General features: G+C 43.9%; 1 protein-coding gene across 3 annotated transcripts in view; it reads right to left on the reverse strand.

Annotated features, from left to right (window-relative positions):
* The window catches only part of LOC126267356 (titin-like), a 548,344-nt gene that overhangs the window by 21,385 nt on the left and 507,896 nt on the right, over window positions 1-19,063 (reverse strand). For all 3 annotated transcript variants that reach the window (XM_049972489.1, XM_049972491.1, XM_049972490.1), the window contains 3 exons: window positions 16,768-16,890; window positions 8,767-8,893; window positions 526-713 (listed from right to left, as the gene is read on the reverse strand). In XM_049972489.1, coding sequence (XP_049828446.1) covers window positions 526-713; window positions 8,767-8,893; window positions 16,768-16,890 — 438 coding nt within the window. The remainder of the gene's footprint in view (window positions 1-525; window positions 714-8,766; window positions 8,894-16,767; window positions 16,891-19,063) is intronic.

Here is a 19,063-nt window from a genome sequence, read left to right on the forward strand (position 1 = left end):
GTAGTGACGTTTACATGTTGAATAAAGCATGTGCACGCCATAGTTTGTTACTAATTTTCGTTTTTTTCATGTAGTCAATAATTGTCACCCTGTACCATATTGCGAAAGATTTTTGACAGAAAATGTAGGAAATGTATTGCACTCGCTTTAACATTGATTTTGTAGTGGGCGAATGAAAGTTATAATTTTGTTTTTTCGCCACACTGATGTAATTTCAGTTTAGTTTACTGGATGAAAATCGGTCATAGCCTGAGCGTTTTCCTTCAGTTCACAGCTCGAAACTACAAAAAAGCTGTAAGCATCTGAGATTAGCGGAAATATTGTGTGTTTTCTATGTCATATCGAAACTTCAGAGAACAATATTTTAGCAATTTCAACTCTAGAAATAGTGTCTGTAGTGGCTGAATAACAGTGCACCAGCATCAATTTACGGGGCACCAGCTTCCACTGATCTATGAAGAGAGATTGGCGGCAGCACGTTAGGCGGACGCTTAGGCACGGTGACGGGAGGGAGCGCTGCCTCACCTGGAAGCCGCGGAAGCCGCTCTGGATGGTGGAGGCGGCGCCGTCCATCTCCTTCTTGAGCGTGTCCCACACCTCGCCGTCCTCCTCCAGCACTTCTGCAGACCGCGTCGCGGCGCTGGCTGCAGCCGAAGCCGCCTTCGGCATTGCGCTGTCTAGTGACATGCCCATTGTGCCGGCCGAAATCGTACCTGAAATTACAACGTGAATCAAAAAGAAACATCCGATTAAAAAAAATAGAACTTTGAGATATGTGCGTCAAGAGCGTACTGTTCGAAAGAGCAAAGTCTTGAGTTTCACATGGATTCCTCCAGGTAGCAGCAGCGTTAAATATAGTGTCGGGACAACAGAAAGAGTTTTGAGTTCTACGTTTTTCGCAGAGCAGGTCAGTAACAACTGTTCAGGGTGACTTTCGTACTAGGTATGGTGTGGATCCTCCTGCAGCATTAGACCGTGGCATGAAGAATTTCAAGAAACAGGTTGTTTCTTCACTGCAAATCTCTGGGCCGTCCCCGAATGTCTGATACAGACATCGAACGCATCTGCCATAGTTTGACAAAGTGTCCGCAGAAATCCGTTCGCCGTGCAACTCAACATGCCCCCGATATCCGTCTGGCGTGTGTTGTGTCGACGTTTACACACGAAACCGTACAAAATTCAGCTACTGCAAGCTCTTCGTGAGGGTGACAAACGACAACGCGTGGAGTTCTGTAATTTCGTTCTTGGCAAGACGGAGGTGTTTAGTGACGAGGCAACATTCCATTTAAATGGAAAGGTCAACGGTCATAACGTGAGAATGTGGGGTACGCAACAACGACGTGAAGTTGTACAACATGAGAGGGACTCTCCAAAATTTAATGTGTTTCGTGCAGTTTCACTGGAAAGGGTGCGTGGCCCATTGCTCTTTACCGAGAACACTGTTATAGGAAGCACATTCTTGATATGTTTGAGAACTTTCTTTTCCCACAGTTGGAGACTGATTCGAACGACTCCATTTACCAACAGGATGGGGCACCGCCACACTGGCATCTGGAAGTGCGGGAATTTTTAAATCAAAGGATTACTGGGCGATGGATCGGTCGCACTGGACCAGATGATTCAGCATTACGTTACTGGCCTCCAAGGTCACCGGCTCTGACTGTATGTGATTATTTCTTGTGTGGCTTTATAAAATATTCTGTTTATGTGCTTCTGTTACCATCAACAACAAATGAAGTGAGACATCACATAACAGCAGCTGTGGAAGCTGTAACTCAACACATGCTCACTGCAGCGCGGGAATCTGAATACCGCATTGACATCTGCCTTGTATTTCAGGAGGGGGGGGGGGGGGGGGGGGGGATACTGAGCACCTCTGAAGAGGTTCGTAAAAAAACTTTCTGAATTTCCCGATCATCAAAAACAAAAATTCACTGTATACGTTTATTAGTTTAAGAAATATAGACGTGCCAAATCAGATGATACTTTTTGAAACAACCTGTACCGTGAAGCACTTGAAACAGAGTACTCAAAACAACTTTCAAGTAATCGGCAAAAGATAGTTGGAACCTGTCATCTTCTAGCAACAATAGAAAGGAACGCACTTAGCAATCAGACCCGGTGTCTCATTCATAAAATTTCAGTGACCAGCCGTTAATCTGCAAGTGAAGGCTACCATATAAAGTAGAATGACATTTCCAGTCTGTAGCGGACTGTGCGGTGTGACAAAATTTCAACTGAGATTGAAACTGCGTACCGCACAAAACTCGAATCTCGCTCTTCACCTTTCTCGGGAACACTCTTTGGCGCCCCAAAAACCAACAACAACTGGCTGTAGTACATCGCCAGGGCGCACGATGCGTCCGGAGATGCAAGTGTGAGGGCTGGAGATGTAGAAGCGCCTTACCAGACGGCTTAATTGCAATATGAGTGGTTGAAACGGTTTTATGACAGATTTATTTGGATGCTTAGATCACGCTCTTAGGGAGTAGCGAAACACCCCGAGATTTGGGACGCTAGTTGGAGTATGACAAGAGCTGACGGTAGAACATGTGCCCAATGGCGTGCTTACTTACTTGTTGCACAAATGTTCAAATCCGCGGAAGTGTCTATGACCATCATAATCCAATGCGAGAACTGCACCTGCTGGCTGATGTATCGCGGCTGCAAGAACGATGTAGAGAAACTGCAAGGAAGTTATATCAACTGACTGCTAGTTCTGTAAATATATGTAACAGAAATATACACGAAGGCGAGTACCGGCTCGCTCTACAGTGATCACACCACATTTCGGACTAACACTGTGCGATAATGTTAAAAAAATACAAAAAATTAAATACTACAAAACGACTACTTATGAAGCGACGGTAGGTTCCATTGAATTTGCTACTGCGGAAGGCTGTCGAGCCAACGACCTTGCCGCTGTGGTAACACCGGTTCCCGTCAGATCACCGAAGTTAAGCACTATTGGGTTGGGCTAGCACTTGGATGGGTGACCATCCTGTCTGCCGAGCGCTGCTGACAAGGGGGATGCACTCAGCCCTTGTGATGTAAACTGAGGAGCTACTTGAATGAGAAGTAGCGGCTCCCGTCTCGTACACTGACATACGGCCGGGAGAGCGGTGTGCTGACCACATGCCCCACCCAGTGACGCCTGTGAGCTGAGGATGACACGGCGGTCGGTCAGTACCGTTGGGCCTTCATGGCCTGTTCGGGAGGAGTTTAGATTTAGTGATTGCTCCCATACGTAAGGACCAGACATGAAACCGAGCAAGAAGATTGAAGGTAAAACATAAAGTTTTAAAATTTCGTCTTAAGCCGGCAGTTAAGATTTTCCAGTACTGAAGCCCGCTTCGTCGTCTTGTGATCATCTCAGTTATCAAGCCTTCTGCAGCGAGGCGGCCTTGTGACAGTATATCGAATCAGTGTGAAACACGAACGATAGTTGGAGAAGCAGATGTCAAATGTAAATATTGCAACAAGCACTGTCATCATTCACAGGTGTCGCGACTGCACCAGCACTTCAGTGAATGTCAGATATGTCCATAATATATTAAGCACACGGTTCCGTCGCAGCCTAACTCAAAAACGTTAAAGACGCAGTGGCAAACAGAAGTGTAAAGGAGTAACGTTGAGCCTGCGCCTGCGCCTTCTACACCAGCGAGCACGTCATGGTTTGCAGAGGAATCTAAGCTGACGGATATATCGTTGTCTAAACCATCGTCTGTCGTTCCATCTGCCAACTGTAAATGTCACAGACGAAGAAGTTGACGAAAGTATTGCCCGAGCAATGTAGGCAACAGTTGTGGCTCTTTCTCTGCTATAATCCAAATACTGGCGACATTCCTCCTAAAAGGAACAAGCTAACTATGAGATATCTGTGGGTGATGCACTTGGACGAGGCCTTTCAGACGGTGGCTCCCGACACGTGTAGGCAGAAAATTCAGAAGTCACTTTCGTTCCCATTAATTGGGGATGCCTGGACGGACGTTGTGGGCCAAAGTCCGGTTAATCATAACCGCTTCAAATCCAGTACTGCACAGCTATTGCACATGTCTCCATCGAACTAGTGGTGAAGACCGTGCACCAAGCAACCATTGTGAACTCCGGCCTCCATGATTTTAATTGTACTACCAACATCAGCTGCGGGAGGAAGCAAATGATACGCACATGTTTGGATTCAAACAAAAGTCCGAAAGAGGTTGGCTCCAATCTCTATTCATATTCTGACGAAATGCCAGTATCTTTTGTTTGCTACAATTATGGCTTCTTGTCCAAGTGTAAAACTGTTCACCGGCTTAAAGTAAACAAATGTTCAAATGAGTGTGAAATTTTGTGGGACTTAACTGCTAAGGGCATCAGTCCCTAAGCTTACACACTACTTAACCTAAATTATCCTAAGGAGAAAGACACACATCCATGCCCGAGGGAGGACTCGAACCCCCGCCGGGACCAGCGGTACAGTCCATGACTGCAGCGCCCCAGACCACTCGGCTAATCCCGCGCAGCTTAAAGTAAACAAACCATTTAAATAATACTTTTCTATTTACGACAGCCATTTCACAAACCTGGAAAATCTGAGTCTAAAATATGGAACATAAACTACAGGCATTATTTTTTTTCGATATTATATATTCTCCATTTTGTACAGTTGTTCCATTCAAACCCTTTACTAAACGATTTAATCAGTTTTTTTGTTTTAAAACGATCTTACCGAATTGTTTTAAACCATCGGCGCATCTCTAGCGCGAGCAAATCGCAGATCACAGTAATTGATCGCTGATCGCTCGTAACTCCTAAACAATCTGATCAAACGAATGTAAACAGTCGCTCATGTTCGGCAGTATGATTAATGGCTGGGCCGGCCGCTGTAGCCAAGCGCAGGCTCGAATCCTGCCTCGGGCATTTATGTGTGTGATGTCCTTAGGCTAGTTAGGTTTAAGTAGTTCTGAGTCTAGGGGACTGATGACCTCAGATGTTTTTTTTTTTTTGTCATATGTTACATTACAGCATCACAGGTCTATTGCGGTCTAACGGTGCTGGCGAGGCAGTAAATTTATTCACAGGGCAGTGATTGCGTCACTGCAATTCACTTTGGAGGTGTGGCGGTGGGACTTGTAGTCCCGTACCACCCTCTGACGGTGACCCTCATATGTTAAGTCCCATAGAGCTTAGAGACTTTTTTTGTTAATGGCTGCGAGACTGTAGTCTGGTTACTCAGAGTGGTTGCACTGTTTTGGTTCATTTGACTATGCCCACCTGCAGTAAGGACTTCAAAAGTGAAGTCTAAGGCAGCGTTTTCATTTATTATAACAAAGGATACAAAGTTTAAAGGATTGATGCTCTTGATTTTGCAGTGAGCAGCATTTTGAAAGTGTTATTGTGGAAGTATAAATTCATGGGAAGTTCATAGTAATACCTACAATATACTTTGCATCAGAAGCTGATTTTGAGTGATTTGTGAAATAATTATTCGCGTTATTAAAATATGTAATTTCTAAACTGAATGATGTAATATTAAGTGGACACTGTGATACAAAAGTTTAGGGCGTACCTATTATACTGCTGTTTTGAAGAACGCTGTCATTTCATATAATCTATCTCCCCCTCACACAATTTGCAGCAACAGTTATGTAAAACAGCCGTACGGCCACTGACAGTGACAACTAGATTGAGAAGCCACTGTCTAAGGCGTCAGCGATTTATCCCCCGTGTGTGAGTATGTGTACAAACAAAGCAACTAGAATAAGCGTCATGATCCACCTTAAGATTTTAGCACGGGGATGAATGGAACTGTATATAAGGGCGAGAACATAAATAGATGACCGACGAGCAATATTTTGTAGCGTTGACGCCAGCACGTTATTAATTTTCATTACGTGTAATTTTAAGCACACACACATAACCGAGATTCAACTCGTGTAATTCATACGAGTTACGGATATTACCTGGGATTCCTACGCTTTTGCATCTTACAGAACTATTTAGTCACTTCGCGTCTTCGAACGCTAGATAAGTGAAAATACCAAGTCAGAAACTGAACCCGGAAGACCAGGGCCTCCCTGGTATCTGACATTTGTGGGTGATCGCAGGATCTGGCTCATGGCAGTCGGCCGAAGCATTGTGTGCTGTGCCAGAGCATACCGCACTACAGGCAGCCCACAGCGCACGCACGCCGGAGGAACGCGCTATTCTGGTTAATTGCACTGTCAGGTGTCGATCTAAGGGGCTGAATGAATCGGCAGACAAAAATCACACACTAGTGCCACCGTTCGAATCCAATCTTCTGCCGCGAAAATTACGCTAGTCAAATGGCTCTAAACACTATGGGACTTAACATCTGAGGTCATCAGTCCCCTAGACTTAGAACTATGTAAACCTAACTAACCTAAGGACATCACACACATCCATGCCCGAGGCAAGATTCGAGCCTGCGACCATAGCAGCCTCGTGATTCCGGACTAAAGCGCCTAGAAGCGCTCGACCACAGCGGCCGACAAGGTAGTAAATCAACGACCTACGTTTCACTGTACACTATGCGAGAACGGTACTGTTGCGTATCACAATGGGACTACGAGAAGCAAATACAGCGCAGAAATACATGCCTTAGAAGTCATTTAATTCGTTTAATCTATTGTTTATTTCTTCTCTGTGTTCCTAAAGAACTCCGAAAGATTGACAGCACTCATAAACTCCAATAGCGCGACATCAAAGATTAATCTATAGTCACAGAATCTCCAAAAGTAAACAATCCATTACATATGAAAGTACATTGACTGTGAGGAAACAACATCTGGAAAACAAACATTCTGAAATCATCTTCATTAGGAATCCAAAGAGAAGACAGACAGGTTTTTCAGTGGAATAACAAATCAGTTTCCAGCAAGATACTCGTACGGCAAGGGTAAAAAATTGTTTATGTGTTAATAATATTATAAAAATAAACAAAATAAATGTGTTGGATAAAGCAAGAACAACGATCATAGAAAAGGTATGAGTGCATTTGAAAAGTCGCAGTGCGTTAGAAATTAATGAAATCAGTATTAGGAAGTATCGCTCTGAATCATATTAGATCCGCAAATCCGTCGTGTTCAAAAGCACTTATCTGTAACTGTTATGTCACGCTGAAACTGTAGATTTTTTTACCACTTTTTGAAAATTAAACACTGGCTAAAATGCTTGACAAAAGTAATCAGTCAAACAGGTCTTAAGAGTACCAAATACAAAATTCATTATATAAATAAGATACACATCCAAATACAGAGAGAGATAATTCAACAGAAAAATGTATAAAAATTCAAACACCTGGTTGAAATCAATAAATTGATCTGTATTAAAAAAAACTAAGTTTCTACACAAATGGATGCTCAAGAGTAAACTGCAAGATGGACAGATTAGTGAAAGTAAAGTGAAAAACCAAAAGTAATATAATGTTGGTAACACTAATAAGTGGTTGCAAAATTATTTACAACACATATGGAGAAATTGTCAAGTACTGTGACAAAATTGGGCTACTTTTCATTACATCTACTTCTTTAGATATAATACAGATTAAATAAACGAAAAAAATATTGAAATAGCTCTCAGAAAATAAATTACCAAGATTTTGTGTCAGAGTGAAAAAAAACTGAAAAAATCGAATGCAAAATAATCTGTAATGTTTAAAATAACGATATTTAGGAAATCTTGGTAGTAATCAAAGACAAATAAAACTGTATAAGTAATACAGAAGGAAGGAAGTAAAAATTAACAGTAAAAATGAAAGAATGCTATGAATAGTAAAAGGCTGAAGAGTTGATAATGAAGAAACAAAAACTGTGTTGGTAAAATCAATACTACGTACAATGGAAAAATTTAAAAAAATTATCTGGCGGAAGAAGAAATTTATCAATAGCGCTTTCTTACTGAGTACGGAAAGTATCGTTGTAAACATAGTAAAGTCAAATAAGACCATGCTTTAGAAAGTAAATGATATCTAAGGTGCAAAAATTGTTGAAGAGGCTAAATTCCAATACCAATAGAGAAATATGGGCACTTATAATAGAAAATTAATACCCAGTGAAGCAACACTGATATTCTTTCTCATTTTACAACAATGAAATATTTTGGTCCCCCCAAAATTAGAATGGGCCAAGGAAAAAGATACAGCATGTTGAAAAAAATGATGTGCTGCAGTGATTGGTCTCTAGGACTACCTCTGGGCTGAAAATCTGTTACATTCAGCGTATTTAGTGTGAAATAACTAAACCCTTTCCAAATGAAGTTAACAACAGCATGGGAAGAGATTCTACTCAGATAATGTAGTCAGAGATTTTAGATGATCGTATTACTGAGGGTAAGCGAAGTTACTTCCAAGCTTCAACTGAAATATAGAGGACAGCCACAAAAAGTTCACTCCTAAACGAGAAATGATGTCGAATGATGATTTTTACTCTGGGAAGAAGCATAAAAATCAGTTATCGAAGTGGCACGCATTTCGTCCTCCACAGAAGCTAATCTTCTTGAGAATATAATATTCATATTGGATTGCTTAGTGGAAAGAGAAGACGGCAAAGCATCGGGTTCAACTTCAGGGCACCAGGTGAACGGCGCAAGTGACCGATGAGATCATTCTGGTAAGGAATTTAGATGAACCATGCTCACTTGGCGTCAGTTATGTGTATACCAGCAATGGATACTGTGATAAAGGTGTATTTTGAGAATACGACAGAGAAAGAATGGCCACCAGTTTCGCCCGTCGGACGACGCCTGTTCGTACTGACTCACCAGCTGTGGCGGCACTGGGTGACGGAGCCTGCGTGCTGCGCATGCGCTGGACGTGGCGGCGCGTCAGGAATCCGCGCACGCCCGCCTGGATCTTGGTGGCAGCACTGTCCACTGACGACGAGGATACCTGCAACACACGTGTCTCATGACACACCCTCGAAAATAGCAAGCAGTTCTAGAAATTACTAGCTATGTTTCACACAGCATATTTTTCAGTTACTGGCACGAAGGGCCACCGATCTGAATGAGCTTGCGATAGTAACGCATGCATGAAACATTATAAGCAGGAAGAGGTGTTTTGTATTGTACTACGGAGAAGCTTCGTCTCCCCGCCGTAGCCCACAGTGGTACAAAACTCCTCGAGAGGCTACAGCAGTTCACTCACACCATCGCCGCCCCACACCGAACCCAGGGTCATTGTGCGGTTCGGCCCCCAGCGCCCCCCCCCCCCCCCCCCCCTGCCCGGGACGTCTCACACCAGACGAGCATAGCCCCAATGATGTTTGCGGGATAGAGCAATTATGGTGTTCGCATACGTGGAGGAAGTGTTTGCGCAGCAATTGCCGACATAGTGTATCTGAGGCGGAATAAGGGGAACCAGCCCGCATTCACCGAGGCAGATGGAAAACCGCCTTAAAAACCATCCACAGACTGGCCGGCTCACCGGTCCTCGACACTAATCCGTCGGGAGGATTCGTGCCGGAGACCGCACGGAAAGCAGTGCGTTGGACCGCACGCCTAAGCAGGCGGACAGGAAAAGGTGACTATTCGCAGTTTGAATGTACTTCCTGTCAATTGCAAATCCGACACTGTCCGTGAGTGCAAAGGCAGGACGAGCAAACCACAGGAAATTAAGTAAGGCTACACTGAAAGGGACGGACCCTACACTAAGGAAAAAAACAACGGGAAACAGCAAGAGTTGACATCAACGTTCTCCTGATATAACATCACTGGATGTTTTTCTGTGGGGTGTTCACTACTGCAGTGTGGTATCTTCAAGACCTCCTACTCCGTTTGTGGAAGTCATCGGTACCGTCCCTCCGGACACGTTGCAGCGGACCTGGATGGAAACTGAAAACAGACTAGACGTCCTTAGCGCCACCGCAAGCACTTATATGGTAGTGTTTTCATTTATGTAATTTTCTTTGAAAACTTATCTAGACATACAATTTATTTTTGGGAAGGAAATAAAATTATTTCATTTGATTTTGTATTGACAGCAAACTGAAATTGGGAACATTTCGACAGACATCTTGTACTTCTCAAATTTTATGACAAATTGTTATGAAGTGCTCTATTTCTCTGAACTGCAGTGTCTCAAAAGTTATTCTAATGTAGTGTACAAGGGGATAGTGAAACAAGTTATTATCACATGATAATGTTTTATTGCAATCAAACGGTATTTTATTATTAAAACTTTATGCTTCTGTAGCACATTAAAAGCGTGGGAGGGTATGATTATGAAATGCTACATTTCTCTCAACTACTGCTTCTCACACCCACATCTCCAGATGTCATACACTCAGATCGGTTCCAAACGTTGTATGTTGATAGAGTATCAACCAAAACTTCGTACTATATGCTGTCGTCAAGTATAACTGGCGTAAACATTCATTAAAAGTAACGCAAGAACTACGGAGCACAGGAAATTCGTCTCTGTGAGCTATGCCATGTGTGGTTTTCGTGCGTGAGTTGTTAGAGCTCTAACTCGTCGTACGAAGGTTCCTGTGTTCAAATCCTACTGATGGTAAATTTTTTTCCGTATTATGTGTGAAAGTGGTATACGGGACAATGTTGTCCCATATAACACTTTACCACATAATGCAGTAAAAAATTGTCGATTATATGATCTGAACGCCGGACCCTTTGTACAACGATCTAGAGCTCTGCCAACTCACCGACGGAAACCGCACAGAATATAACGCATAAATATGCTTCTTGTGTGTTGTGGTATTGCTTTTAATTAACGTTTACGCCCGTTCTGTTCGACAACAGCACATAGTACAAACTAAATCGGAGTTTTGGTTGATACTCTATCAACATACAACGTTTGGTCCAGATTTGAGTGTCTGACATCCGGAGGTGTGAATGTCAGAAGGCATACTAAAACATTCTACAAAGAGATAATCTAAACAAGTTATTATTATATGGAAACGTCTTCTAAATTTTATTGTAACTAAACAGCTTATTATTATTAAAAATGTCTTCATCTTTAGTACGTAATATATGTGGGAGGGCAGAAGAGACAGTAACAATCTGTGATACCCCTTCCCCAGCCTCCCTCCTCTCAAGAACCTCACCCTTGGTCCGCAGCTGTCGGCACCATAGTCAGTAGACGTTAATGATCATGATCATTTTGGAGGCTCTGAGAGGAGGGAAGCATGGGGTTTAGCGCTGAGTCTAACGTTTTGTAAGACATATGTGTTTACAAGCTGATAAGACGATTTAGAAGACAAAATATGTAGGAACAAACACGTCAAAAAAGTGAACATCTTCGGAAGTCCTACAAATCTATCGTTTTGTCACCTACTTTTAATCTTTGTACTCTACTGCGCCAAAACCTAAACTTGCAATCTGCCTTCCCAACAGCAAAAATGGTTTGGTTGTTCCACCCTAAAACGTCCCATATATGGCACGATACTTAACAGACACCAGTCGATGGCTTAGTCAAATAATATCGGATCTTGTAGTCTCTCTGTGAGCTCTGGATGCTAAGGATTAACTGCTAGTCTATAAGGCTGCTGACTAATCTGTACATCACAACAATTTTTCTAGTAATGAAACCATTATCTGTTGACGTTACCTAGAAGGTCATTCACGAATATTCTGAATAGTTACTGTTCCATCACGATCCAAGACGATAAGTTTCACTTCTCAGGGCCTCTGCGCTTTCAGGACAAGGTATTGAGATCTGTTTGCTAATAAGTCTTTATTTCAATCGCATGCATCACCATATTTTCTGTTTGCTAATTATCATGCAGAACGATACAGAACGCTTTCCGGATGCCAACAAGTGTAAACCTTTCCTCCCTCCGCCCTCAAAGTCTCAAGGAACATAGCGTACTGAGTGTCACAATGTTGATGAATACACAGTAGTGATCTAGTCTCCAAAAAAGGCATCATAAATCAAATAAGTGACAGACTGGTAAACATTTTCCTGGCTGATTACTATACTGTAAACTATTCAATCGTGTGATTCTTGAATTTCTCCCGACGTATTTGATAGTCAAAATATCCACTGGTGTACTGCCGGTCTACAGTGTCCAACGAGCACAATATTTCGGCGATCAAACGTGTCGCCGTAATCAGGTGAACTGACGGACTGAGCTCCTATGAACGTGCCGAACGCCATGGCTGCCTAGGAGGAACTGGGTCAAGAGAACGGCTGACGGCACCCTAGGTCATGGGGTGTCTCGGAGGAAAACGCACACTGATCTGTATTTGCACGCAGACAGCTGCCACCACCCTTCACAGAGGAATGGGGTACTTAAAACTCTAGTACATAGGGCGCGCACTATCTCTCACACAGAGAGTCTACCCCAGGAATTGGAACATACGAGAACTGTATTTTGAAAAAATGGGTACTCAGAGTGGCAGATTCAACGTGCTCTCCGCCCAACCACTACAGCACAACCTGTTGAGATAGATGAAGTCACGAGGGAGGAGGTAGGCACTGCATTTATTCCATACACAGGCGCACTCTCGGGGAAAATCGCCCGCATTTTGAAGAAACACCGGGTCGGAACTGTGTTTTGTCCTCCGAATAAAACTCGTGCACTCGTGGGGAGCGCCAAAGATGACCTCGGTTTGAGGAAGGCCGGCGTGTACCAGAATCCGTGTCAGTGTGGCAAGTCGTATATTGGTCAGACGGTGCGTACCGTCGAGGGTCGATGCCGTGAACACCAGAGGCACACTCGACTGATGTATCCGAGCAAGTCGGCGGTCGCTGAACATTGTTTGTCGGAAAATCACGCTATGGAGTATGACCGCACGAGGATTCTGGTACAGACGTCGAGATACTGGGACAGCGTTGTTAGAGAGGCCATTGGAATTCGCACCAATGACGACCCCATAAACTGTGACTGTGGCTATAATCTTAGCAAGGCTTGGGACCCAGCGATGGGGTTAATCAAGAGTAAATCGAGCAAACGTATAGTTGTGACGACCACGGCGGACAGAGCCATCACACCGACGTCATCTCAGACGCCGTCGCAATCTGTTCCACCGCGCGACCGTGGCACGGGGCGCGGACGGCGGGGAGAGCTCCGCGGGCGGAGGGTATTTAAATCGGCCGCCGCCGCGACCGAACCCAGTTCCATCTGAGCACCCATAGCGTACGGATCTCCGTACCGTACGTTCACAGGAGCTCAGTCCGTCAGTTCACCTGATGATGGCGACATGTATGGTCGCCGAAATATTGTGCCCGTTGGACAGTGTAGACCGGCAGTACACCCGGGGATATTTTGATTATGCAATCATGCATAACATTAAGATCAATCTCTGCAAGTCTTAGGGAGGAGTTTACGTATCATAAAGAATAACAGAAGCCTGCTCTACGTTCATCTACCTTTCAGCTAAACTACTTGACTAAACTACGGCATGTCCTCATTTAACATAAGAGTACCTGTTTTATTAGAAATACCAAGCACTCCGATAATGTACAGCATTCTGACAAATTTGTAAGACATAGCTCGGTAAGCACTCTCGTTCCATATCAAACGGTCTCTTATGAAGATGGAGTTACGAGCTCTCTAGTCCTGTGTTAACGGTTGCAGTGCTGATAGTTCAGGTGTAAAAATACACATCAGCTGATGAAGGAAAGAAACTGATAATGCATAAACAATCGTGTAGTTTAAAATATCCACGTACACTGAAGAACCCAAATAACTGGAACACCCGCCTATTATCATGTACAAAAACCACCAACATGCACAATTGCCGCAACACGATGCGGCGTGGACTCGACTAATGTCTGAAGTAGTGCTGGACGAAATTGACATCATGAATCCTGCAGAGTTGTCCACAAATCCGTAAGAGTGTGACTGGGGCGGGGGGGGGGATCCATTGTGAACAGCACGGTGCAAGACATCCCAGATATACTCGATAATGTTCATGTCTGGGGAGTTTGGTGGCCAGTGGAAGTATTTGACCTCGGAAGAGTGTTCCTGGAGTCAATCTGTAGCAATTCTGGACGTGTGGGGTGTCGCTCTGTCCAGCTGGAACTGCCCACGTCCGTCGCAATGTACGTATGTGTCACCTGTCAGAGTCATATCTAGATGTATCAAGGGCCCATATCACTCCAACTGCACGGGCACCACACCATTACAGAACCTTGCCGAGCGTGAACAGTCTCCTTCTGACATGCAGGGTCAATGGATGTATGCAGTTGTCTCCATACTCGTGCACGTCCATCCGCTCGACACAATTTGAAACGAGACTCATCCGATCAGGCAACATGCTTCCAGTCATCATCAGTCCAATGTCGGTGTTGACAGCCCCAGGTGAGGCGTAAAGTTCTATGTCTTTCAGTCATAAAGGGTATATGAGTAGGCCTTCGGTTCCGAAAGCCCATATCGATGATTTTTCGTTGAATGGTTCTCACGCTGCCACTTGCTGATGGCCCAGCTTTGAAATCTGCAGAAATTTGCGGTAAGGTTGCACTTCTGTTACGTTGAACGGTTCTATTCAGTCATCGTTGGTCCCGTCCTTGGGCGACCTTTTTCCGGTGGCTGAAGTGTCGGAGATTTGATGGTTTTTTTTTCTTGATATTCACTGTACATTCGTGAAATGGTCGCACGGTAAAATAACCATTTCATCGCTACGTTGAAACTCACTTTAATCTTGATAACTTGCCACTGTAGCAGCAGTGACCAATCTAACAACTGCGCCAGACACTTGCTGCTGCTGATGATGTTTGCTTTGTGGGGCGCTCACCTGCGCGCTCATCAGCGCCCGTTCAAAATCCCAATTTTTTCAAAGTCCAATTTTTCTTCACAGTCCAATGTAGCCACTGACACGAATGATGATGATGAGGAGGAGGAGGAGGTGGACAACACAAATGCTCAGTTTCCGGTTAGAGAAAATGCCCCACCCAGCCGGGAATCGAACCCGTGGCCCGGTGATCCATAGGTAGTAACGCTAGCCAGTAGACCACGAGCTGCGAACACAGACACTTGTCATATATAGCCGTTGCCGATCGCAGCGCCGTATTCTGCCTGTTTCCATATCTCTCTCTTTGAATACATATGCCTATACCTGTTTCTTTGCCGCTTCAGTGTAGAACACGCTGATTTTAAACAATTGGGACGCTATGGAGGAGGTAACAATGTGCTCTTCGCTTATCATACAGTTTTCCCGGCTGAGAGGAAGGAGGATTCGAAAAACATGGTTAACTAAATGCAGAAGCCGGTAAGGACAGAATGTGGGTGGTGATAAACAAATAATCAAAGTAGCACATAACGAAGAGTGTCAGAAAGTGAGAAACATATTATAAATCAAAATTGAACTGACAAAAACAGAACTTCGTTGCTTTCGAACTAATATTACAGAAGATGCCGTAACATAGAAGACATAAGGAAACAGAAAGACTGCATTCATCAGTGAATCCATGTCATACAGTAGTATCAGAAAGAAATACGTATAACTCTCAATGAATGAACCTGTTCAGAAGGAAAATGTTGAAGAAGAATAACAAACAGTACATGTAGGGTGGCCCATCACAGTGGTGTCGAAAAATAATGTAAAGTACCAACTCATGATGTTTTGGCAAAATAAGGAATAAAATTTTCAAAAATAAATTTTTGTATGAAGAATACACATATGGCAGTGACATGAGCTAAGGTATCCTGAACCAGTTACCTCAGCAATGGTGGTGGTGGTTAGTGTTTAACGTACCTCAGCAGTGGTTCCTCGGAATGTTATAAATAAGATACTACAGCAGAAAGAGGTTAATGTTAGATTCAGATGGGATTATAAATCAATTAAAATTTTCTTTTTCCGTTTGCTTGAACGTAACTACGTTAGGCGCAAGTTGTCGAAAACAGCATTTACAGTCGATAGAAGCGGCATCTGTGAGCAGTATCATGACACAAACGAAGGCGAACAGACAAGAGGGAGCGGAATATTAGACAGCGTAAACTATTATTTGTAATCGGAAAGTTCACTCCTCACAGAGACCTACTACTCACGGACGATATAATGAAAGTATTGCTTGTGAAAAAAATAAATATATGGTTATTGTAACTGGGTCTGTACTTTTGTCTTCGGCACCTGATAAACACCTAGAAAAGTGTAAAGAACTGAATGTTGAAAGAAAAAGGAGTTGGTAATCATGTGTGTCAATATATCGGAAGTTTAATCTAAAACAATATTTTCATGTACCTCAGGTTTTTTATTTACTTCAATGAGAATAATATACTGGCTTATGTTTCCAATTGATATTCAATATACCACGATTCAGCTGAGACGCGACAAGACGTCCAGCCACATATGCTGTGTTGCTGTAACTCATTTCTGAAGCAGGAAAAATTCTTACCTGCGCTGAATTTAGTGCCAAGTGGCTGTAAATCATTCCCAATTAAAAGTAACAACAACGCGTGAGGAGATTCTGTTTTTGAACTATTAAGTCATAGAGGCTGCAGATACATTCAATTCTGCGGCTGTTTGTGAGTGAACTTACTTCCATGGTGCAACTGAAATGGAGAGGGTTGATAGGAAAAGTACACTCATCTTCAAAAATATTAGGTCGGACTATAAAGCAAGAACATTCTCAACTTTTTACACCGGAAAGTATGCGAACGATCTATCGAAGTGTGATCCAGATCATCCTTCAGAGACGCTATTCTTAGAATGCAATATTCAGGTTTAACGAGACATAGAAGGTACAAAGTGGCAAACAAGCTACTAGGTAATAGGAAAATCTAATATAATTACAACAACGTCTTATGCAATGAAAATTTAGTAGAATGCGTCGGAGGCAGTAGCGCGTGCGACATTTCTTACGGATTCTTCCTCCTCCAGTTCAGCGAGGTCGTCTGGAGAGTTCTCCAGCGGCGCGGCTCCCCGCTGCTGGTGCGGCAGCTCGGCGCACTCCTGCGGTCGCTGGAGCGCCGACAGCTCCTCCATCTGACCAAAACAACCACACACTTAGCCAGCTCGTCCAGAACAACCACGCATTCAGCCAGCTTTTCCATTTGACCAAACCAACTACACACTTAGCCAGCTCCGCCACCTGACCTAAACAACCACTCATTTAACCAGCTCGTCCAGAACAACCACATAATCAGCCAGGTCTCCACCCGACCAAAACAACCACACACTTAGCCAGCTCCTCCACCTGACCTAAACAACCACACACTTAACCAGCTCGTCCAGAACAACCACACACTCCGCCAGCTTTTCCATCTGACCAAACCAACCACACTATTAGCCAGCTCCTCCACCTGACCTAAACAACCACATATTTAAAAAGCTCGTCCAGAACAACCACATACTCAGCCAGGTCTACCACCTGACCTAAACAACCACACACTTAACCAGCTCGTCCGGAACTACCACACACTCAGAACCAACCACACACTTAGCCAGCTCTTCCACCTGACCTAAACAACCACACATTTAACCAGCTCGTCCAGAACAACCACATACTCAGCCAGGTCTTCCACCCAACCAAACCAAGCACATGCTTAGCCAGCTCCTCCACCTGACCTAAACAACCACACACTTAACCAGCTCGTCCAGAACAACCACACACTCAGCCAGCTTTTCCATCTGACCAAACCAACCACACACTTAGCCAGCTCCTCCACCTGACCTAAACAACCACATATTTAAAAAGCTCGTCCAGAACAACCACATACTCAGCCAGGTCTACCACCTGACCTAAACAACCACACACGTAACCAGCTAGTCCAGAACAAGCACACACTCAGCCAGCTCCTCCACCTGACCAAATCAACCACACACTCAGCCACACTTGCAACCTGAGTCTGGATAAGCTGCCCTCCTTTGGAGCACTGTTGGAAAAAGGAAAATTGTTCAAGCCAACATTTTATCTGCGTACCTTGATGAGCCAAAACATCCTAACCACTACCCAATGTAAGACTGAATGTCCCTTGGAGGAGTTGCAGGCACGTAACGAGATAAAAAAAAAGGGGCTATAAGCGGAACGGAGACGAATGGGGAATCATTATAGAGACACTATGGGTCAAAAATTTGGAACTCCACTGTCACAATCGAATTTTATAAACGGCTGATTGTTATAGTTCGGCGCCTGGGAACGAGCATGTCAGAAACGGTGAAGCTGATCGGTTGTTTTCGTGCTACTGTTCATGGAACTTCCTGGCAGATTAAAAGTGTGTGCCGGACCCAGACTCGAACTCCGGAACTTTGAGTTTCGCAGCCAAGTGATCTATCATCTGAGATACCCGAGCACGGCTCACGACCCGTCCTCACAGCATTAATTCCGCCGGTACCTCTTTTCCTACCTTCCAAAATTCAAAGGTCTGTAGGAGAGCTTCTGCGAAGTTTGGAAGGTAGGAGACGAAATACTGACGGAATTAAAGCTGTGAGGACGCGTTGTGAGTCATGCTTGGGTAGCTCAGATTATAGAGCACTTGTCCGCGAAAGGCAAACGTCCCGAGTTCGAGTCTCGGTCCGGCACACAATTTCAATCTAGCAGGAAGTTTTATATTAGCGCACACTTCGTATCAAACAAAATTTGTGAGGGTGGAACGCCTTATCTTGCCTGGGGAATCGTCGACATATTTAGAAGCAACAGCAGGTGTGCTCCAGCGAAGTGTATTGGGATTCTTGCTGTTGATATTATATATTAATGACACGGTAAACTTCAAGATTTTCGCATATGATGCAGTTATGTATAACGAAGTGTAATCTGAATAAATCTTCAGAAATTATCAATAAGATTATAAGATTTCAAAGTGGTGTATACATTAGTTTAAATGGGTCAAATGGCTCTGAGCACTATGGGACTTAACTTCTAAGGTCATCAGTCCCCTAGAACTTAAAACTATGAAAGTCTACCTAACCTAAGGACATCACACACATCCGTGCCCGAGGCAGGATTCGAACCTGCGACCGTAGAGGTGGCGCGGTTCCAGACTGAAGTGCCTAGAACCGGCTCGACCACATCGGCCGGCGGTGTAAACATTGGCAACTTGCCGTAAATATTCAGAAGTGGAAAACTGTGGTCTCACAAAAAGAAATAACGTGATATCCGATGACTATAATATCACTGAGTCGCAACTGGAATCAGTCAACTGATAACTGACCGTAACAA

Source organism: Schistocerca gregaria, chromosome 4, assembly GCF_023897955.1.
Source record: "Schistocerca gregaria isolate iqSchGreg1 chromosome 4, iqSchGreg1.2, whole genome shotgun sequence".
Taxonomy (NCBI): Eukaryota; Metazoa; Arthropoda; class Insecta; order Orthoptera; family Acrididae; genus Schistocerca; species Schistocerca gregaria.